The 23,448-nt window shown below is 37.8% G+C and overlaps 1 protein-coding gene across 3 annotated transcripts in view; it reads left to right on the top strand.

Moving 5' to 3' along the window:
• The first annotated feature begins 1,973 nt into the window (after window positions 1–1,973).
• LOC123244579 (splicing factor SWAP) overlaps window positions 1,974–23,448 on the top strand; it is a 119,586-nt gene continuing 98,111 nt past the window's right edge. For 2 of the 3 annotated variants that reach the window (XM_044673102.1, XM_044673093.1), the window contains exons 1-7: window positions 1,974–2,275; window positions 5,322–5,491; window positions 6,068–6,199; window positions 11,810–11,898; window positions 12,764–12,989; window positions 14,424–14,533; window positions 16,232–16,367. In XM_044673102.1, the coding sequence (XP_044529037.1) occupies window positions 1,989–2,275; window positions 5,322–5,491; window positions 6,068–6,199; window positions 11,810–11,898; window positions 12,764–12,989; window positions 14,424–14,533; window positions 16,232–16,367 (1,150 nt within the window). In that variant the 5' untranslated portion in view covers window positions 1,974–1,988. Of the gene's footprint in view, window positions 2,276–5,191; window positions 5,492–6,067; window positions 6,200–11,809; window positions 11,899–12,763; window positions 12,990–14,423; window positions 14,534–16,231; window positions 16,368–23,448 lie in introns of those variants that run through there. The other variant, XM_044673111.1, reaches the window with a different exon arrangement.

Below are 23,448 nucleotides of genomic sequence, written 5' to 3'. Positions count from 1 at the left end.
CAGACATCAGAGGTCAAAATCATCCATATCCCAGGCAGTCACCAGTCATCTTGGCTTTTGTCTTGCCACTGAACTTCAATGACTCTGGAAGAGAGTAGGAGGCTGATGACTTTCTGCAACTCTGCCTCACTTAAATTCAAATTCAATTCATACACAAATCAAGGCATCACTCCCCTGTCACTGGTCCTCTCTGAAAACAACTGACAAAATGACTATATGATAGGCTCTGAGCCTAAGTCAAAAAGTTCCTACTCCCAAAAATATTACATTGTATGTTTTGTATTTACTTATGGATATGTGCTATAGAAGCAAATATAAAAAATATACATAATAATTTCCAGAAAAAAAAAAGCAAAGGTCTAATATGGAAGTCAGTCAACCACACAGAACAAAGGTTTCAGAAAGCATAAATAGAAGAGAAGAGGAAGAGGAAGATAGAGACATAGGAGAGATGAGGATGACATTGATGACTATGAAGTAGCAAAGAGTGATAGAGAAGAACATTTCAGCCCAGGTAATATATAACTCAAAATATGCACTAGGCATCCATATAATAGGCACTTAATTATTTGTTGAATTGGACAGGAAATGGTCACAAAGACAGAAAAGCTCCATCAAGCTTTGAAACAGGTATGAAGATAAAAAGTTAATATTTGCTCTGATAGAACTTACAAACTACCAGGAGGAAAATATCCCTGAGACTAATCCCCTCATTTTACAGGATGGATTTTCAAAAAGGAAATCTGGAATCTGTCATTAGTTCTGTGAGACCACAGACAAAGATTTCCATTCCTCTGAGGCCCCATTTTTTGAGCTATAAAAAGTTTAGACTACTTTACTTCTGAAGTTTTCTAAATCTATGATCATTTGGAAAATATACTTTCTAAATCCTATGTTCATGAATAAATTTTTCCCAAGTCTGGGAGGGAGTGTGGCAAAGCTAGGAGTTTAGCACAATGACTGGCACCAGTAGGTGCTTAAAACGTTTATTGAATTTGTATTGAGCAGGAGGCAAAGCCTTCTCCCTGAATTTTCAGGTTGGGCAAACCTGGAGGCCCTTGAAGATTAGGAAAGCATGGAACAATGGAAAGAGGAGGCTGAAGAAGGGGGGAAGAGGAGGAAAGCCGGGTCAGAGAGTCCGAGTTAGAGATGCTGGATTTGCCATTCATTATCTTGTGCAACCTTGGGCAAGTCATTTTCCTCGCTGGATAAAGACGAAATTGGTTTAAGTAAAGTCCAAGAACCATTTCACCTCTAGAGCTATCATTTAAGAACAAGTCTTTGAAAAGGGGAGGAGGAAGGAAATCATCCAGCGCGGAGGCAGTGGGATGTATGGAATGACCCTTCCACATTACCTCCCCCTTCGTCCCAACAGCTTCTAGCCTTGCCCAAGGGTCAGGTAAAGAGGATGAAAAGTATAAGGCACGATTGTCAGAACAGAACCCCCCCCCCCATGGAGTTCACACACACACACACACACACACACACACACACACACACACACACACACACTCACACACACCCGTCCTCCTTTTCCTCCTCCTCCACTACCCCCTTCCCGCCGCTTTCCGATCCTTTCCTCCACAGAGCCACAATTATGGACCTCTATCGGTTTCGCACTTTCCACATCAGAACAGATAGCCCCTAGGGAAGAGGGGAAGCGCAAAGAGACCCAGACCAACACTACGGCCCCTACCACCTAAATCACGCGAGATTACACACACACACACCGCACCTGCCCCAACCTGGGCCGCCTGGGCCTCCCTCTGTCCCGTGTCGAATCTGCGTTTCCGCGTCGCTGTCACGGCCTGCCGGAAGCTCCGTCATCTCTCCGCCGGAAATGGCGCTCCCGCCATTTTGTCCTCCGCCATGGCGGCGGTGCTGAGGCTGCGGCCGGGATGTGGCGCTTCTGACTGACGGGGCTTGACGGCCAAGGCGGGGACAGCGGGAGCATCCGTGCGCCCGCCGGGGGCGCCGTGCCCGCCGCCATGTACGGGGGAGGCGGCGGCGGAGGAGGAGGCAGCGGCGGCGGCGGAGGAGGCCGCGGGAAAGGCGAGCGGAAGACCGGCGCGAAGGAGGAGCCCGGGCCCGGCGGCGGCGGCAGCGGAGGTGGCGGCGGTAGCAGCGGTAGCAGCGGTAGCAGTGGCAGCCGGGTAGAGCTGCTGGTGTTCGGCTACGCCTGCAAACTCTTCCGCGACGATGAGCGGGCCCTGGCGCTGGAGCAAGGACAGCATCTCATCCCTTGGATGGGCGACCCCAAGATCCTCATCGACAGGTCGGTGCCTCCCCGCCCCTCCCCCTCCTCGCTCCTCGCCCCTCCCCCTACCCCTACCGGCGGCGCCCCCTCCCCCCTTCTCGCTCACTTGGTTCCGTCCGGTCCAGCGCCCGCCCGGGGCTGCCGAGGAGGGCATGAGGTCGCCACTGCCCTGCGCGAGGAGCCGCCAGCCTCGGGAACGTCTCCGGCTGGCCAGCTGGCCTACCTTCTTCCCCTCCTACTCCCTCGTGGGGGAGGACCTGGGCGCCGGGGGGAGGGGGTCACTCGGACTGTGGCCTCTCCCTCTCCCTCGCTCTCTTCTCTGGTTGTAATTGTTTGCTTTTGAACGAGGCAGGGGCAGCCTCCTTGTCTAGGACAGGATGGCTGGGTGGGGGGCGGGTGCCTTGTTGTAGAGGGTCGCGGACTTGGAGACTGCGGCTTGAACCCAGCTGGCATCCCCCACCCTCATTTTGAGTTGCTGATGTGGTGAGCCAAGCTGGAGATGGGCCCCTGGCTCTTGCAGTGTGACCTTGAGCGAGTCACTTTCCTCTGGGCCTCAGCCTCTGCTCTCCTGCCCCTTTCCCCAGATTCTCTCCTTCCCTTTCTCTGAGGCTGTTTCTCCTCCCCTACTTTTTTCTACTGGACCCCAGTTTTTACTCCCCTGTCCTGCTTTTCTGAGATTCAGTTTCTACCCCCTTATTCCATCCCTTTTTCTTATGCCGTTTCTGGTTCTCAATCTCCCCTTCCTACCTTTTGGTCTCTGTTTCCCCTTCTTTAAAAATGTAGTTTTGGAGTGGATGCTCTCCAAAGGTGCGATCCTAGAAGTGAGGCGGTGGAGATGAGGATTGCTTCGTGCCTGTGGAAAGTTGTACTTTGTTTTGGGGTACTTTGTGGGCCTCTGAGGCCTTAGCACCCAGGTGCTTAATGGTAGGGAAAGTTTCCTCTAACTGGAGTGTTGTTAGAAAGCATTATTTTAAAGAAGTTACTGGAGTTTGGGGCTTTCCTGGTTGAAGGTAGTAATGTTCTTAGTGATGGTTTTTTACTGTCTATAAAGTGAGGGGATGGGGGTGGGAAGGAAATGTGTTGCTTCCTTTCAAATCAAGCCTGCCAAAGGTATTTGCTCTTCACTATTTGGAGCTGGGGGAACTGGGTCCCAGGAAGGTGATGCCTGAAGGTCTTTGATTTGAAAACATTGACATTACATGCTGTAGATTGTTTGCTCCCCTCTTTTGTCCCCTCTTTTCCTTCTCCTTTGGGGGTTTTGAAGCAGGGTTTTGGCAACACAACTTCTTGGGCCTGGATTGAAAACCTAACAGTGTGACAACTATTAGACTATGGAATAGTATCTCCAAGGGAAGGAAGCCCATCGTTTGAGACATTTAGAACTGGATTCTGCAAAGCAGTGGAAAATGTACTTTAGGGAACAGACTTGAACTGGCCAGGATGGACTTCCATAATGACCTAATGGGTCTTTTCCATCTCTTAACTTTTCTGTTTGAAGTTAAATCTAGAAATCAAGGACACTCTAAGGGAGATGATGTGACAAGTGAGATCAGACCAGAATCAGATGTATTTATTGTTCTGCTAAAACTTTGTTGTGCATTAAACTGGTTTCTCTTTCATGATATTGCCCAGCTTTGTCTAGCAGCTCATTTTTCCAATGCTATTATTGTTACAAATCAGTTATTAAGTGTGGTAATTGATAAAGATTGCACTCTATACAGTTTTTCAGTATACTGTATATAATTTGGGGTAGGCCTTCTAAAAGTATTGGGGAGCAAACACTACACATGTGAATGTATAATATTTTTAAAATAATTTACATTTGTAAGTTAAGGAGGTTTACAGCTAAATAAAATTCATTTTGAAATTAAAAGAAATGCAGTAACCCTTACTGACTCTGGAGTCTGAGGACTTGGGTTCAAATACTGCCTAACCTATGTGGCCTTGGGCAAGTCACTTAATTTCTCTGGGCCTGTTTCCTCATCTCTGAAATAAGGGGGTTGGACTCAATAACTTGAGGTCCCTTCTAGCTCTAGATCTATGAAACTGTGGTCCTTCTTGTACTTTGGATTTAGATATTTTCTAAATACTTATATGATTAACAACTCATCATTTTTATTACATGACAAACTCATTAAAGGTTAGGACAGACTTCTGTTTGTCATTTGTGTTTTTATGAGACAAAAGTCTGGGTGTTTTAAAATTTGCAAACACACTCTTCCGTTTTAGTCTCAGAGTTGGCTTCATTAAAGAGACTTTGGTGTAAAAAGATGCATGGCAGAGAACACTATTTGTAGTTTGCTGGAGTCTTGTCTATTAGTTCATGGAAGCAAAATATATAGGTGATATATTTTTGTGTTCCCGTTTCCTTGGGGATGGGGGAGGTGGTGATCTGTTTAGAAGAAATAAACTCTACTGCATCTTTTTATAGTTTTGCTGTATTTCTGGTGAACCTCCTTAAACTGCATGTATATGTTACTGTTCCTATGTATGTGTGTCTCTCTATCACATAACCCAGAACTTATTTCCTCAGCCAAATGGCTAGGGGACGAGCCTAGCCAAGATTTTACCTCCAATGGACGCAAGTTTCTTTGGTGAAGATCTCTCCTGAGAGTTCGGGACTAGCAGAAAGAAGCGAGGAAATTTCGACCGTTTGGTTCTTACGGATAGGTATTTATGTACTCGGGTTTGTGTGAATGTAAGCTACAGTATTTGACTTTTCAGAAAAAAAAATATTTTGCAAGTGGCATTGAATGGTTGGCAAAACCATAAACGGTAAGAACTATTACTGAAATGGATCCCATTTAAACTATTAAAGGATTCTTTGCCTTTAATTGTTAACTTTATCATCACAGAAAGGGATTTAGACTTTATTAAGATAACTTGAATTTAATAGTAGGCAAGAAGTAACTAGCAAAATTAAATATAAATCTGAGAAGAGTGTTTGTGTTTAGTTTTTAAAGTATTTTTGATTTCTTTATTTATAAAGGGTAAGTATTTAAATAATCGCACACAAAACCTTGATCTTAATTTCTCTACATTGACCAGTTTGTTCATATTACAGATATGATGGACGCGGTCACCTGCATGACCTTTCTGATTATGATGCTGAATATTCCACATGGAACAGAGACTACCAGCTTTCTGAAGAGGAGGCACGAATAGATGCCCTGTGTGATGAAGAGAGGTATTTAGCCTTGCATACGGACTTGCTTGAGGAGGAGGCAAGGCAAGGTACTGCTCAAGAAAAACTTACTTAAGCAACAAACTTTTTTTAAAAATTAAGTATTAAAAATTTACTCCCACTCATTTTTTATACTCACTCTTTCTGATATTATCTTGACAGTACCCAGTGGATTGGAAAAACAGGAGTCTTTGCGTATCTGAGAGGACCTCAGGATAGTTTATATGTAGAGCCACAAAGAATTTTCCCAGCTTTTGAGGGCAGACTGGGATTTGAAAAAAAAAAAAAAACTCTTTAACTGTTCTTCTTTAACAGTATCGTATCAATTAAACTTGATGTTCTTGTCTTTGCCTTAACAATCTTTAATACAGTTCTTAATCCCCAAATTTTCTTAGCAGGAAGAAATTTTCCACAAAAGACGTGTATTCTGCTATCTGTGGGTAAAAATGTACTGACAGAAAGTACATATTAATTGAAGTGATGTGTGAACTTATCAATTCTTCACCTCAAAGTGAGGTTGAAAATAGTATTGTATGCGTCATTGATAGCTACAACTTTTGACATTTGTGCAAGTTTTTATAGTCAGTTTCTCTTGTTTTAATAAAGCATTCTTGTTTTTGTTCAAGAGGAAGAATATAAGCGACTAAGTGAAGCCTTGGCAGAGGATGGAAGTTATAATGCAGTGGGATTCACTTATGGCAGTGATTATTATGACCCTTCTGAACCAACAGAGGAGGAAGAACCCTCAAAACAAAAAGGTGAGAACAGAAATAAGTTATGGGATAAAATGCTGAGAATTAAGGTAGACGAAAGGGACATTTTTTTCTGACTTTTAAAGTTATTTGTTAAATGTGTTCTGTTAGACAGTGAGCAGTAATAATTACCAACATTTATGTAGCACTTTACAGTTTTCAGAGCACTTCACTCTCATCAGACCCTGACAGATAGGTGCTACCACTATTGCCATTTTACAACTGAGGAAACTGAGACTGAGAAGCTAAGTGACTTCCCCTCAGTCCCACATCTCTTATATGTTTGAGGCTGGATTCAAGCCTGAAAGTTCAGCATTCTTCCTTCTGTGCTACCTCACTGCCTCAAATAGAGTTTTTCTAATTATTTGGAGTAGTTGTGCAGCTTTTTAATAAATCCTAGAAACATCCATGAAAAGTAATTATAGAGTAAAATGACTGCATTTTCTTTTCTGAAAAAAGAAGTGTTCAGAAATAGGACATTTTCTAATTACAATTTCTTCAACTTGCTGCATTACACCAAGTTGCCATGTCAATTGCTGATTCCAAACAAATAAATAATCTCTCAGAGGTCTGTTTGTTACCTAACAAATAGCACTGAAATGGGTTTTCTAGGAGAACCTGGGTTCTGATCCTGCCTTTTACTTTTATTGCCTGCATGGTGTTGAGCAAATCACTTAACTTCTACATGCTTCAGTTTCATCTACAAAATGAGGGCATTGGACCATGTGGCCCCTAAGATCCTTTTCAGCTCTAAAACTGACATGTTGGTTGGGTTGGGGGTATAGCTCAATTCAAATGCTACTCCATGAACCTTTTCTGATTAAACAATCAGAAAGAATTTACTGTACCCTTTATTTTCTATGTCCTGGGCACTGTGCTATCTTCTGGGGTTACAGAGGCTAAAATGTCCCTGCCTTCAAGGTACTTAGAAACACACACATGAGAGAGTGTATATAGTACCTTTGTGGGGAGGCTCTGGTAGCTGGGAGTTTTGAAGAATGGCCTTGTGGAAGAGCTTTGAAGTGAAATTGGAAGGAAATCAGGACTTCCAAGTGGCAACAATAAGCAAAGGGCACATTCTAGGCCTGGGCAATAGTCTTTGCCAAAGCAAGAGATGGAATGTCATAGTTGCTGAGCATCCCAAAGACAAGGTTGGCTACACAGTCCAGTGACAGTACAGGATATTGGACAATAAGACAAGGAAGATGGTCCAAAGTTAGTAAGTATTTATTAAGCATCTCCTATGTGTTAGGCACTGAAATGAGTACTGGAACTACAAAGAAAAACAAAAACATAGTCTCTGCTCTCTTAAGAGCTGGAGAGGGAGTACTTAGGGCAGCAAAATAATCTGAGGAAGTGAGAGTTTCAAAGTTGATTTCATCTGACTGATGAATGATAAGTTGATGGTGATTATGAAACCTAGGAGTTCAGCCAGGGAAAAAAATGATAAAGTGAAGTCCCTGGTCCCCATCTTTAAATGGTAGAGAATTAGAGAAGAAATCTACTCTCCATCCTCTCCAAACAGCATGAGTAGGTTGGAAACAGTTTTTGTAATACTGGAAACGAAACAGAGGAGTTTGTGTTTGAACCTAGACACATAGGAACCACCAGAGTTCATTGAACAAGGGAGATCAGATCTGCACTATAGGAAAATACTTTGGCAGCTTTGGACTTGAGGCAGGGAGGGTTAATTATCAGGCTATTACAACAGCCCTGCTGACATAAGCCTGAACTAGGGTAAGTGGCTATGTGAATGGGAAGAAAAGGCAGTTATAAGACATTTTGGGAGATAGACTTTCAGACCTTGGCAAATGATTGAATATGCTGAATGAGGAAGGGGGAAGGAGTAGAGTATGATTGCAGGTTTGCAAAACAAGACAACTGATTTTGCATGAGTGGGTTTGGGATGAAAGATGAGTTCTGTTTTGGACATGTTGCTCCAGATGTCTACAGGACATCCAGTTGCAAATGTCAAATAGATACTGAATGAGGCAAGACTAAATAGAGCTCAAGAGAAAGACTTGGACTATATATATAGACATCTGGGAATCAGTGAGATAATTATAACCCATGGGAGCCTCCAATGAGATTACCAAGAGAGATTGTAAAGAGAAGAATCCTGGGACAGAGACTTGTGGTGCACCCACCACCCATAGTCTCAAACCACTTTGAAGCTCTCTTATGAACTTAATATATAATGTAGCTAACTATTCATCTTATTACATCCCCTACCAATCTTTGATCAGATCCATGGGGATATTTAGGGGCTGAGTTTCATTTAAATTTAACGACTCCACCACACCTACCACAGTGTTCTGGATGTAGTAGGTGCTTGATTAATGTTTCTTATACTGACATTTCAAAAGGATATTGATGAGATAGATGTCATGTAGAGCAGAGCTATCACACAATTGGACCTAGACCAAATTAAAATGTCATTGGAAGATGTTGAACAAAATAAACAAAAATACAATGTAATAAATATTAATTAAAAAGTCAATATGGAAAGGCTGCAGTGATCTGTTTCTATTTAATGTCACTGATAGAGTTTGTCAGTACCTATATTAATAGATTAATTGTCAAACGCATGTGGCATCAACTTAAAATGGACATTTATAGGGTTTTCAGAGCTACTTAAAGCAAATAGATGTTCTTTGGGCATATCATTAAAACCAAATCCCAGCCTAAAATTAACTTGCCCAAATATATCTTCTGTAGTCTGCTTTTTTGCAGAAATAAAAAGAAGTAGCAGTGGGGCAGCTGGGTAGCTCAGTGGATTGAAAACCAGGCCTAGAGACGGGAGGTCCTAAGGTCAAATCTGACCTCAGACACTTCCCAGCTGTGTGACCCTGGGCAAGTCACTTGACCCCCATTGTGTACTCTTACCACTCTTCTGCCTTGGAGCCAAGACAGAAGGTAAGGGTTTAAAAAAAAAAAAAAACAGCAGCAGCTTGATTTCCCTGTAAATTTTGTAATATCCAAAGCTTATATTTTATATTATTTTAAAATTATGCTTTATTAAATCTGAAGATTTATTTTTCATAGTTTTCTATATACTAACCATCCTAAAATTTTTCAGTTTTAAATATAAAGTAATAGATACCACACTATCTTGGATACAGTAACTTTTTCAGGTGAAACTCAGTTGTCAGCCTCACTATTTCAGAATGAGCTAAGAACCAGGAAGGAAATTAAAAAGGCCTCTGGATAGCCAAAATAAATGCCAAATAGAAATAGCCTGTGTACTTTACTCTTAGTTGAGACCCTCAGAATTGATTTACTCTTTAAGATTACATACAATTCTAACAAACTTGAGTATTTGGTTTCCAAACCTACAACTGATTAAAGGCAGAAAAATTAGTGAGAAAAGGAAATATAGGCACAATGACAGTAGTAAAAATTTTTTGCTTTCATTCTAATAACATAAGTAGATTTATTTAAAACCTATCAAAACTCAGAAGCCACAGTATTCTGGCATTAGTTAGCACAGAGGCGAATAGTACACACCTCAATTGGCCCTGAGGACGTCACTTGTTTTTTACAACACAGTATAATAATTGATGTTCATATTAATGGCCTTGGGTCATCAAAAGAAAGGAGTTAGTTTGTGGTTAGTATATCTGAGCAGGAAAGTGTTATTTAATATTTTACTAAAATGATGGAAAATATTTGAGTTTTTTATTTAGACAGTTAAATCCTCACTTACTTAGGGAATTCATCTTTCCAGAGCATTTTATTCCCTAAGGATTTGTTAGGCAAGGTTTTACTATAGTACCCTGCCTCCAGAAAGTGCCAAGGATTTCAATGTGCTTAATTTCTTCTTTAATTCATTATCCTAAGAGATAGTCTTAGAAACATCATTGTGAAACAAGTGGGAAAAATGAAATGGGGTAGACAGGGGAGAGCCACAACCACTGTATTTATTGTTATTCTCACCAATCTAGGTAACAAACCAGATAACAAACAGCCAAATATGGTTCTTTCATAAATGTGTTGGAGTTGGGGGAAGGTGGTGTTGTTTGTTAGTTTTGACCTCTGTCATTTGGAGACTTTAGCAACTTGTCTCTACCTTAGTTTTAATTAACTGGGACACTGAGAAATTTAGTAAATTGTCTGTAGCCACATAGCCAGTCCATGTCCAAGGCCAGACTAGAACTTCTCTTCCTAACTGTAAAGTCAGACTTACAGTCCAGTATAAGTAATCTAGAGAAGATTTCCACATATATGCTATGACTATATGTTTCTTTATAGAGTAATAGCCCAAAAATATTGGTACAAGTGTGTGATGAAGTGGTTCTACATCCACATCCAATTAAAAAGCAGTAAATTTTGGTTAAAAAAAAAACAAAACTATTGATTTCAGAAATAGTTTTTCTTTCATAATTTTTTTGGAGATTTTAGGCCACACCCTTCTGCAAAAAACCTTTTGCTTGATGGATGTTAAGAAGTAAAAAAACAGGCCACACATGCTTTAAGTAAATAAAATAAAAAATAAGCTCCTCCAAGGATTGAAACTGTTCGAGTTTTTAGACTGTGTGTGTGTGTGTGTGTGTGTGTGTGTGTGTGTGTGTGTGTGTGTATTCGTTTTGATCCTTTTGCTATGTATAGGCCCTCTGGCCTAGCACAGTGTCTAACATATACATAACAAAAGGATCAAAACGAATAAATTAAACAACAAAAAATACATCTCTATTACCAGAAGAAGCACAACTCCTTTGACAGAAGTATTTGGATGGTTTACCCCCAGTGATCATTTAATAAGATTAAGGTGGCCATTCACTATAATATTGAGTGTGTGTTATGTGTCCTACTGTCTGGCCGCACACAAAAGCCATAATGGCACACTGCATTACATACAGCTTGGCTAATAGGACACAACCAAAACACATCCAACAGAGAATCATAGAAAATGCTAGATTCTTTGTTTCAGATTATGCCACATAAGTTTGGAGAAGGTAGAAATCAGTATAGGCTAGAGCACTTGAGGACAGTTTTGTAGAATTGATAGGACCTTGAACATTTAATTTGTTATAGAGGAAGTGAGGGTCCTGAGGAAAGAGGCGCGAGGCATGGTGGTCAGTGACCCAATATGTGCAGATGAGCATAACCTCTTTTCTTTCTCCATATATAGTTTTATGATGCTTCAAAATAAGCCTCTTAAGATTTACTTTGTTTGTTTTTTGTTTTTTAATTTTAAACCCTTAACTTCTGTGTATTGACTTATAGGTGGAAGATTGGTAAGGGTAGGCAATGGGGGTCAAGTGACTTGCCCAGGGTCACACAGCTAGGAAGTGTCTGAGGCCGGATTTGAACCTAGGACCTCCCGTCTCTAGGCCTGGCTCTCAATCCACTGAGCTACCCAGCTGCCCCTTAAGATTTACTTTGGAGAAAACCTTAGCAGGATCAATTAAAGATTTAAATTTTTGACTGTAACATTGGTTGTTAATGATTTGATACATGATATAAGAGAAATTGGAAGATGTTTTAAGACGTAGAGTATAAACAGTGAATTGACATTATGTTGGCTTATGTTATTCCTTCATTTATTGCTTTCCATGAGGTGCTTTATTTATTCACTGTCATTGTTTTAGATTCATGTTTTCTGTCTTTTTGCAGTTGAAAAAATTGAGGCAGAAAATTCAGAGGAAAATGAAGAACCTTTCATTGCCCCATTAGGATTGAATGTGCCTTCCGATGTGGAACTGGTATGTGAATTTCTGTCTCAAACGATATTTGTTACAGTATTTTCATAACATGTCTAAGAACTCAAGCTCTTTGCAAGTTCAAGTGCTTGCCAAAACCTGAGGTTAGCTAAGGAAATAAGAAAAAGTCACAGCAAAATAACTTGATTTAACTCAGGGCCACATTTAAATCTGTGCAAAATGATTTTTGTCTTAAAGTGATAACAATTATAATTATAAAATAGTCAGGTGTGATTGTTTTTAAGAGAGAAAGAATTAGTCCAAAGGATATAAATTATTCTTACAGTGTTTCATCAAGCACAGTGAAAGTCTACATCAGTATCTGCTATAGGTGTGAAGTACATAGCAACAAATATGATAGAACATAAACATGAACACTTATTTATTTAGGAGTCAATAAATAACTTCAATTGTAGGCATTTATCCTTTTTAAGTACAAAATATGAGATTGGTTTAGGAATAAAATTTGAAATGAAACTTGTTTATTTTTATGAAGTATCTGAGCAATAATATTACAGCAAGCTTCTTAGCTTTCTAGTTTTAATGAGAATATTTTCTAATTTCATTTTTGAAGACATTTTAAATATATAGGTTTGTTATATTCTATTATTTTCTGTCTCTTCAGTTCATCTAATCTTCATTAAATGCCTCTTCAGTGTAGAGGACAAAGTGAGGGCATTGACAAAAAAAATGCTCTCCCTGTTGAGCCTCCATGAGCCTCAGGGCTAAATGAGGTATGGGTCAAACCTTCCCTGATGGCTTTGGGAGAGACCGGCAGATGCAGGACTTGTCTCAAAGGGCTGGCTTAGCTGGTGTGGCACTAGTTGTGCCAGACATTCATTTGAGGGTACTCATTTTTTTCTTGCAGCCACCAACAGCCAAGATGCATGCCATCATCGAGCGCACCGCCAATTTTGTCTGCAAGCAGGGGGCTCAGTTTGAGATCATGCTGAAAGCCAAGCAGGCCCGCAACTCCCAATTTGACTTTCTGCGCTTCGATCACTACCTCAACCCCTACTATAAACACATCCAGAAAGCGATGAAGGAAGGGCGATACACCGTTCTGACAGAAAACAAAAGTGAAGAGAAGAGAAGTATGTATGCCCTCTTTTGTTGTCTTTCTGAGTGTAAGACTGAGACACTAATGAATGGTTTTAGTGTTATAACCAGCAAAAACAAGAAAGATATTTCAGAGCTCCATGGAACTGAACTATCTATTTTACAATTAAGAGATAATGTTTCTTTATGGCAGTGTTTTCCAAATTTTTTTATTGTATACCCAATTATATAGAAACTTAAGCAGTTTCATCAGTATGTGTACATTTACTTACAAGTTTTATTCTTGTTTTGCTGTGTAAAACAAACAAAAACATTTAAAAAGAATCAAATCACGGTGAAATAATATTTTATCTTAGAGGTAATAGGAAACCATCAGAGGTTGAATAGTGGAGTAGCATGGTCAGATCTAAAAGCATATCACTTTGGTAACTATATGGAGGATTGATTAGATAGGGGAGACTTGAAGCAGGTAGTTTCAGTTTGTATAAAAAATGCTGAGTGAGGGATGGTTCAGGAGATGAGGGTGAACTGGGGTGATGGGCACATGAGTGGAGAGAAGAAAAGGTGCATTTGAGAGATGGAGATAGAAAGAACAGGATTGAGCAATTGGTTTGATCTGTGGAATGAAGGTTCAAAGATGACACTGTGATAATAAACTGGGGGACTTTGAAGTGTGATTGAAATCCCAGTAGTTAGTGGGTTGAGGGGAATGACATCATAACATCTGGGATACAATTCTCAGCCCCATCAATGCCTGCTTGTCCTTGGGTGACAAAATGTTGGATTGAAGACCACCTAAGTTTATTTTGAATTAAAATGTAGAACAATCTACAGAAGTTTTAAGTTGGAGAATATTATATAACCACTGGTCTCTCTAATGGAAACATTCCACTATGGCTTGTGTGCCTCTCACTCAATCACTTCCCCAGTTTTCTTATACCTTTTTACTATAGACCCTTGTATTCTTTTGAGTCTGAAGCCTGAATATGGTTGTCAAAAACTATAAAGTGAATTTGAAAATTGGCCTGGTTTATTTCTGATTAAATGATGCACACTTAAAGTAAAGCCTTACTCTGAAGACTCCTTATGTCAGGGGTTGGCAACCTTTTTGGCCATGAGAGCCATAAACGCCACATTTTTTAAAATGTAATTTTGTGAGAGCTGTACAGTGCTCACAGTGCATGCTCCTGTAACAGTGTGCACTCCTATAACAGCGCCTGAAAAAAAATTGACTTTATGGCTCCTGCAGAAAGAACCATATCTGGCCCTCAAAAGAGCCATACGTTGTCGACCCCTGCCTTATGTTATTGTAGTGACTTTCTCAAAGGCTCTGCCACAAGACTACACCAGGTTCCTGGCCTCAGACATTTCCTAGCTGTGTGACCTTGAGCAAGCCACTTACTCCCCATCGCCTAGCCCTTTCTTTGTTCTTTCCTTCTCCAAATTCTAAAAATATTTTATTGACTTAGATTCAGGGGCCAACTCAGATGATGATGATGACGACGACGATGATGGTAATTACCTGCATCCATCACTCTTTGCTTCCAAAAAGTGCAGTCGGCTGGAAGAGCTTATGAAGGTTTTTATCTTGAACTATATTTTTATTAATATTATTACAAAATTATCTGGACATTTGATGATTGCATCAAATTCTAATGTTAATGCTAATGTAAAAACACAACAATGGAATTATTCATTTTATTAGCTTCTGATTTTGTTGATTAGTGCCTAATTATTTGCTTAGTGGTATAAAATCTCTTCTTAAATATTTCATAAAGCAAATTTTAAGTAGCATATCAAGGCTTCTTTTTCTATCGACCATTACTCATATTAAAGCCTCCTAAGTTGGTCTGGCAAATCTTTTTATTATACATATTCTTTTATGACTTAACAGTAAGTATCAGGGAGCTATGCTGACTTTTAAGGTACTCTGATACCATTACATATTGAGTTTAGAAAATACAAGCATTGTCTTAGTATTGCTTGGACTTAAATATTCTCAGAGTTGCAGAAATATTTCACTAAATTTACTTTGACCTTTGTTTAATATTTTAGCATAATATGGTTAAAATTACCAACTTGACAGTAGCAGAAATGTACTAGATTGATGTATGTCAACTAAATATCATGAAATATTATGTATGATACCTGAGTCTGACTGTTTATATAACTTTCACCAGCCTGATAAGTATGTGGCTGAAAGACGGGAGAATGCAGGAACATTGTCCTTTCTGTTGTCTCTCCTGTCACAGACAAGAATCTGTTCTTTCTCTCTGCCCGGTCCATATCATAAAGAAGTTACTGAAATTATCTTGCCCAAAATTCAGGCCAGGCAGGCTGCCAGCTATTATAAAGAAACAGAAATTCATCAGATAGACTTAGGCATATGGTTTCTAATAAGCCAACATGGGTGACCCTCAGAGAATGAATAACTCTTGTTCATTTTCTGCTGAGACTTAAAACTCTCAGTAATTAGAATTCACCATCTCTGAAGGAATTATAAAGTGATTGGTTCCCTTAAACGAGAATTTTAGCCTGTTCTTTGTCAGAAATTTTATCTGTGCTTATATGAACATCTTGATCTTTCTCTTAAGTGGTTGTTGATAAATTTGGAGCAACTTTGGTGTTAACTGAATTCTTTTATAACTCCAGATAATACTTTGAACATAAAATTGCTCTTGTTAAGTGACTTATTTTCCAAAAATAACATCATTGGGGAGAATTAAAAGGCTTTTCCCATAGTCCCTAGTAGAAACATCATAATTGGAGCAGTTAGGTGGATAGAACACCAGGCTTATAGTGAAGATGACTTGGATTCAAATGTGGCCTCAGACACTGCCTAGCTTTATGACCCTGAGCAAGTCATTAAACCCCAGTTGCCTGGCCCTTACCGCTCTTAAGATTTTACAAAGAAACATAGTAATTGCAAGGTTTTCTGAACCTTGAGGAAGAATTAAAGTTGTTTACTGGGGGCAGCTGGGTAGCTCAGTGGATTGAGAGCCAAGCCTAGAGACCGGAGGTCCTAGGTTCAAATCTGACCTCAGACACTTTCCAGCTGTGTGACCCTGGGCAAGTCACTTGACCCCCATTGCCTACCCTTACCATTCTTCTGCCTTGGAGCCAATACACAGTATTGACTCCCAGATGGAAGGTGAGGGTTTAAAAAGAAATATAAAAATAAAGTTGTTTCACTCCAAAGTTGAAAACTAAAAAAAAAAATTTTTTTAATAGAGCTTAAAAGCTAGTAAATGTTGAAATATTGTCTTTTTATCTGTAGCCATTGAAAGTGGTGGATCCTGATCACCCTCTTGCAGCACTTGTTCGTAAAGCCCAAGCTGATAGTAATGCATCCACCCCACAGACAGCAGATGGGGCAGCTGTGCAGACGGGACAGGTGGAGTACACTTCAGATTGTAAGTATATTGCCATAAGATTTTAGGGGTTGTAATGATACTATTATACAGAATTCAGAAAACTGTTATACTCTTTGAGTGGACAATATATCATTACGTATTAATGTATAGTTATTCTCCCCCAAAATTGCAATGTTTAAGTCATTTTTATTATTTAAAGATTAACAACTGGAGGAATTTTGAGGACTTTTTCAAAGAGCCCTCAAGCGGTATCTGCCTTACAGATCTTACCTTTTTTTTGGCTCAAGTTATTTGGTATTTAAATATTTAATGAGAAAGGGTTTTTAGCAAAAGGCACTAAAAATCATTTGTGCTATCTGCTTGGCATGGAAATCTGATAGTGAATGTGTAGTGCTGACATCTACAAAGCAAGATCCTTTCAGCCTAAAGATTAGAATTAAGTGATCTAATTCTAGTACTGATGTCCATTTGGGACCAAGAGAAGCTTTCATTGAAAAAAGTTAACTATATTTTCCTTGAAATTAAAAAAATTCCTATTTCAGTGAAGAAAAATTAAATGAGCATTTGATTTTAGAGTCTTAAGTCTATGTTTTTACAAGTTTTGTGTTTCAAAATGAGATAATTGAGAAATTTTTTCTAGACACAAAACAATATTTAAATTTGACTTATGCAATTACTTCAGAACATTTAACATTTTTTGAAATATGGACTTTGCGCTATACTCATAAGACGATCAGACTTTTGGTTAATAGGGAAAATTATAAATAAATATTGAATTACTGAAAATGAATACTCTATATTCACTGTGTTATCTCTAGATTATATATTTGTAAGTCAAGAACATGGTATTGTGTTGTCAACTTATAAAGGGTTTCAGAAATGTAAATTAACTTTTAATTATGCCAATGTGAAGCTTGTTATTTTTTTCTTTGATTTCTGCTGTTCATTATGATGCAACATGGATAGAATGAAAATAATAAAAATGGATGGTAGTACTTTATTTTAAAAAGATTCTCGTGAAAATGAATTGCTGCATGCAAAAAAGAAACATTTTAATCCTTAAAGATTGATTGCACTGAAAATAGAAAGTGATGCATTTTATTCTTTAACATGGGAGATCAGAAGTTCATAAACATTAGTTTGACTTCAGAAAAATGTCATTGTACCTATTTTATACCACTTGGGTATATTTTACTGACATGCATAAATGCTAGGTTATGTCTACCTCAATTATTTTGAAGACACTTCTTTGTACAACTCATATAAATGTGAAATGATAATAGAGGTCATAATCAAAATTAGCCTAGTAGTTGTGAGAGATTCCTCATTGTGTGACTGGGAAAGTAGAATATCATAAATACTAGACTTTAGTTAAGGGGAAATTTAAATTTTGAAATACTAGAACTGGAAGAGGGACGATAGGAGAACATCTAATTTAGCCTCCTTCCTTATTTTTCAGTGAGGGAACCAAGGGCCAGAGAAGATAAATGACTTGCTTCCGTTTTCTCTAATACTTGCTGCTGTCACACCCAGTGAATTAGTGACAGAATGGCCTCTAACCTAGTTTACTAGACTCTCGAGTTAATTCTCTTTTTACTTATCTTATTTAAAGTTCACTGAGCATAACACTCTCTTGATGCTGTTGAGAATTTACTCCTGGAAAAACTTCATACTATCTCTAACTCAATAAATGGAATTGTTGCTCTGAGTGGTCATAGGTAACCCATCACTGGAGGTCTTCAGATGAAGGCTCATTGATCAGATTGAATTTATTGTAGTGGGCAGTCTCCCTTAAAGTACTAGTTTTACTTCCTCAGAGGTATGGAATGGTTGCAGCCCTAACCATATTAAAATGTAATTTGGAAACATTTAACAAAATAAAAATACAATGAAATATAGCTAATACTACATTTTAAAACTAAATCAGAATGTAGCTGCAAGGATTCTTTTGAATGGCTTAGTGGCCCCCCATTTCTATTTGAGTTTGACAAATAGCTTCTAGTGTCCCTTCCAGTTCTGAAATTCTATGAGTCTAAGAATAATCAGACTTCTTTTTTATTTGGTCTTAGCTTTCAACCAGTTTATAGATTTTATACTTTGCAAATGTTGAACTGCTCCATCAGATTTGTTATAGTAGAGCCAAAGAGAATAATATGTTGATACTAAAGACAAACTGACCAGTTTTGAGATTTGAAGGGAACCAGATAGAGGCTGTTCTAAGTGTTTGCATTGAGAAAGAAAACACTGCCTTTATCAAATGATTGTTCATATTTTGGGTAAAGATACTTAATTCTGCCATTTCTTATGTTTCCAAATCTATAAAAAGTTGGTTATGCCCATATTTGGATATTTAATACAACTTTGAAGACTAATTAATCCCAGGTTGCTTATAATTTTTAAGAAGTAAGTACTTCTGCTTTCCTGAGGTGCTATATCATTGGCCCTAGTAGCTTTACCTTGTATGCTAACATTATGTAAATCATCATCTACCTTTAAGTGCATGAAGCAGTTTCTCTCTACATTTAGTTTTAGAGTTTGTTTTTTCTTTTAATCTCATTTCATATGACAATGGTTATGTTACTTCATAGAATCAAAAAGCTTCAAAAGTTTGGCTCAAATGTTGACCAGTTACAAAATTCAAGTTTGGTATTGATCCATAAAATTCTTTACATTTCAGCCACAAGCCTTAAACACTTATATATAGCAATTTTTTTTCATTTCTTTTTTTAACTTGTATTAAAGAATTGACTGTTATGTTACTGAAAAGATATAAATGATTTTTAAAAACATTTATACTTTAATTTATACCTCCAGATGAGCATTGCCTTTCACAGTAGTTCCCTTAGAAATCCATTGTTTTTATGGCATTGAAATGCAATAACTTATATTAGCACTTTGTGGTCTTACAAAGACACCTTTCTCACAATAGCCCTTTAAGGTAGATAGTGTATCATTATCCCTATTTTACATATAATGAAACAGAAATAGAAAACAGAGAGCTTATGTCTTGCCCAGGGTCACAAAGTATGTGTCAGTGCCAAGACTCCAACTCAGACCTTCTGATATAATGCCGAAAACATTGACTTTGTAATAATAGGGCCTGAGTTCAAATGCCAACTGTGCCATTCACAAACTGATTTAGCAAAGTTAACTGAACCTTTCTGGATATCATGGGTGAAATTAGGAGATTTGATTAGATGTCTTCTAAGTTCATGATTTCAGGGTGAGGTATCTTGTCTTTCCATTATACTATATTTATCCCACATTTTGCCTTTTTTTAATGAAGTAAAAAACAATTATTTCATCAAATATTTAGTGCTTATTACACAGCAAGCCTGTAGATTTTAATTTACATGTGTAATAGTACATTTACACTTTTAATATGCTAGATATATGCTTTATGATTTGGGGGCTCTTTGTATAAATAATGCATATGTATGGAGCCCAAGTTTGCTATTTAAATTGTTAGATTTCTTTTATGGTTTAGTATTGATTATATCTCTTATTTGATATTAAGTCTTTGATCAGACCCAGGCTCTGGGTTACAGCATCTTTTCCAAAAGAAAATATGATCTGCTTTGCAGTGATCTGTTTTAAGATGCTTCCAGGAACACACTGGAACAAAAAGTGAAAACTGCACATTGTTAGCATCAAAATTATAGAAAGTAATGCTCATATCTTTCCACATTTGTCAGACTACACTTTGATACTTTAAAAAATCCATGACTTTATCGTTGTACCTTCACCTTATAACTTCATGCCTTCTTCTGTAAATTTTTGTCCCTTTTTTCACATAAATTCTTCATGGAGTACCTGGCCAACATGTTATAGTAGCATTCTTAATATTATTAATATATCAGTAAATTACAAGCCTTGAATTTGACTTCCAAGAACATTCTAGAATGTCCTATATAAAGAGAAGACTAAGAAACTTCTAGAAAAGGAAATGGTGATCCCAGAAAGCCGAATTGGCTTCATCAAAACCATATCATGTCAAGCTACCCAAACATTTGCCATGGAGACTGATAGATCAAGGGAATGCTATAGATTAACTAAATTTTAGCAAAGTATTTGATTTTTTTAATCCCATTTTTATAGACAAAATTGAGAGATGTGGCCTGGATAATAGTACAGAAAGGTGAGATTTACATGCCTGTATCTATAAATGATGCTGAGAATCTCAGGGTTGAAAAGGACCTGTGAGACTACTTGGCCTAGCTTATACTTAACATTAATCCCCCTCTAAAATCTAACTCTTTGTACTGAGCTAACAAAAAGAGTTTTAAGGCTGGGGGATGAGTGGGGTGGGGTTGATAAGTACTTGAGAGTTTATGATGTGGAAAAGAGATTGCACTTTTTATGCTCAGTCCCAGAGTACGGAATTACTAATAGTGGGTAAAGGTGCAAAGAGACCTTGGTATAAGCTTGGTATAAGCTTGGTATAAGCAAAATACCCTAACACCTAGGGCTTTCCCAAAGTTAAATGGGTTCCCCTGTCACTAGAAACCTTGGAAGAAAGTCTAGATGACCATTTACTTGTTAGTTATGTTGTAGAGGAGAGAGATTCCTTTTAAGTATAAATTGAATTAAATGACCTCTAAAACCACTTTTAAAAAAAAAAAAACATACCTTATCTTCTGTCTTAGGCAAATGGAATTAAGTGATTTGCTCAGGGTCACATAGCCAAGAAAAGTCTTTTAAGTCCAGGTTTCAACCTGGGTCCTTCTGATTCCAGACTCTCTATTGAGCCACCTTGCTTTCCCCTAAGATCACTTATCATACTAAAATTTTGTGATTCCCTTCTAGTGAAGGCATGAGGGATTAGGATTATCCCTTATATGGCAAGTCTGATAGAAGTTAAGGAATGGTGTGAGAGTGCTAAGGGTCTTCTCGTTGGAAGGCTTGTCTTCTCAATACAGTAATAAATTAGGTTCTGTTTAAAATATTCGCCATTTCGGTGTCACCTTTGTCATTTTCTTTGTATTTTTAGTAGTGAAGGAATGAAGATATTATGATACCAGGACAGCCCATCTCTGTAATTTGTCTTAAATTTACTTTTTTTTTTTTAAAACCTTTTATCTTCCCTCATAGAATCAATTCCAAGGCAGAAGAGTAGTATGGGCTAGGCAGTTGGGTTAAGTAACTTAACCAAGGTCACACAGCTAGAGAATGTCACCTCACTGCCTCCTTAAATTCACTTTAAATATTTTTTTCTTGATTCGGGTCTTTGGAAAATATTCTTCAATGTCAGTTCAGTTCAAAAAGACACTATTCTGTGTTCGTTGTGACTATTATTTGAACACTCTTTAAGCTTTCTTTCATGACTTAATTCCTTTAAATTTTTTTAAATTTTCCTTCAGTTTTAATTGTGTTAAGTTTAGCCAGGTTACCTAGTTGGATCAAATATGTTCTAGTTACAAATTCTCCTTGAAATTGAAGCATGCATTCAGAACAAATTAGATTACATTTTAAAGACTTCATCATGGTGTGCTTTTAGTGGTCCTCAATTGCCCTCAACACCAAAGCTACAGTAATCCTCTGGCAATGTTGTGTGGCTGAGGATTGTGAAACATCACAATCCCAGAAGAAACAAAGTTTCAAGTAATCCAAAAGACTAGAAATACTTATGTATGCGGAGTATATATTAGATGCCATCAAAGACTTGGGCACAAGATTTGGTGTTAACAAGCATCCTAAAGGCTTCACCTAATCAGAAAACCAGGTGGTCCAGGTGTGTATTGAGAGGGAGGGTTAGACAGCCTGAAGTTCCCAGTTTTGGATAGGTTGCCTTCCATATGGGTGAAGGAAGTACCTACATGATGCACTGTGAAAATAAATAGTAATGTTTAGGTTGTTGTAGATAAGTCCCAAATTAAATTATTTTTCAAAAGATATCTCATAGTTTGGTGTTTATTTTTTCCACTATGTCATCTCAATTATAATTGTTGAATTTTTAAAGATTGATTCATTGATCAAGATGGAAAATTGCTTATGAGTGTATGATGTATAAGATTGTATATTAGTTCAAATCAGGCTTTCAAAGGAACAAAGGATTCATTCAAAGGAGACATTTGTACCTTTTTACATTTTGAGCTCCCCTTAGAGCATTCCCATAGAAGAAGTGTACCCTAGGTGTATTCTAGTGCTTTTATTGCCAAAAGATCTCATTAAACACCAAGCTTAATTCTTCAGGATCTCTGATTTACCTTTATACATTTAAAGAAACAATAATAGCCATAGATTTCATAATGAAAATAGACTTAACCTATTATTATCTTTAATATTATTTTTTAATACCCACCCACTAAAGCCCTACTAAGATACCTTCACCATGGTATGAAAGTGATCCTGGGTACTTAAAGTCTTGTCGGTAAGTACATACTATAGGAGCTTCTACCAAGATAGAAAGATAACATGTATAGAACTAGAGACAGTTTGTCTCTTTCATCCAAGGTCTAGCCCAATTGAGTTCAGTCTCCTCTTTTACTCATTTAACTATTTACCATGCCGGAGTACTCTAGGATCCCTAAACTTGGATGGGAGAAAAAATAAGGCATTTTTATTTATATTAACCTTTAACTGAAATAGGAAGTTTGTGATTTTTTTTTTAATTATTCTGAGATGAAGTCTATGGGTTTTACTGACTGCTGAATGGTTCCATGGCAAAAAAGATTAAGAACCCTTGGCCTAATGCCAGAGAAACTGTTTAAGAGGAGAGTACACTTAATAAAGCTAATAAAGTCATAGACCCCTGACTTACTTGAATATATTTTCTGTAGGTCATACATTATTGACTTTTCTACTTTGTTATACTATTATCTATTTCCTTATTACAATCATAGTCTTTTTTTTTTTTTTAGAAATCTGTAGCATAGCAGTCTCATAAGGTTTCTATAGTTATTTCAGAATAAACGTCTTCTACCTTCACTTTTATCATTTAAGGAATGATGTTGATAACTATAAAACTTACCTCCCAGGGTTGTTTTGAAAATCAGTGTGCAAAGCAATGTGCAAACTTAAAAGTGTTAGTTGTTTCTGCTACAAGTATCATGACTGCTATTCATTTGCTTCCTGACCCAGGCATCTCAACTGTTTTGCTAGTGCCATTTTAAACTTATTT

The sequence above is a fragment of the Gracilinanus agilis genome, chromosome 1, assembly GCF_016433145.1.
Source record: "Gracilinanus agilis isolate LMUSP501 chromosome 1, AgileGrace, whole genome shotgun sequence".
In the NCBI taxonomy this organism is placed as follows: Eukaryota; Metazoa; Chordata; class Mammalia; order Didelphimorphia; family Didelphidae; genus Gracilinanus; species Gracilinanus agilis.
Note: the sequence above shows the minus strand (reverse complement) of the source record. Positions and strands in the feature narration are given on the sequence as shown.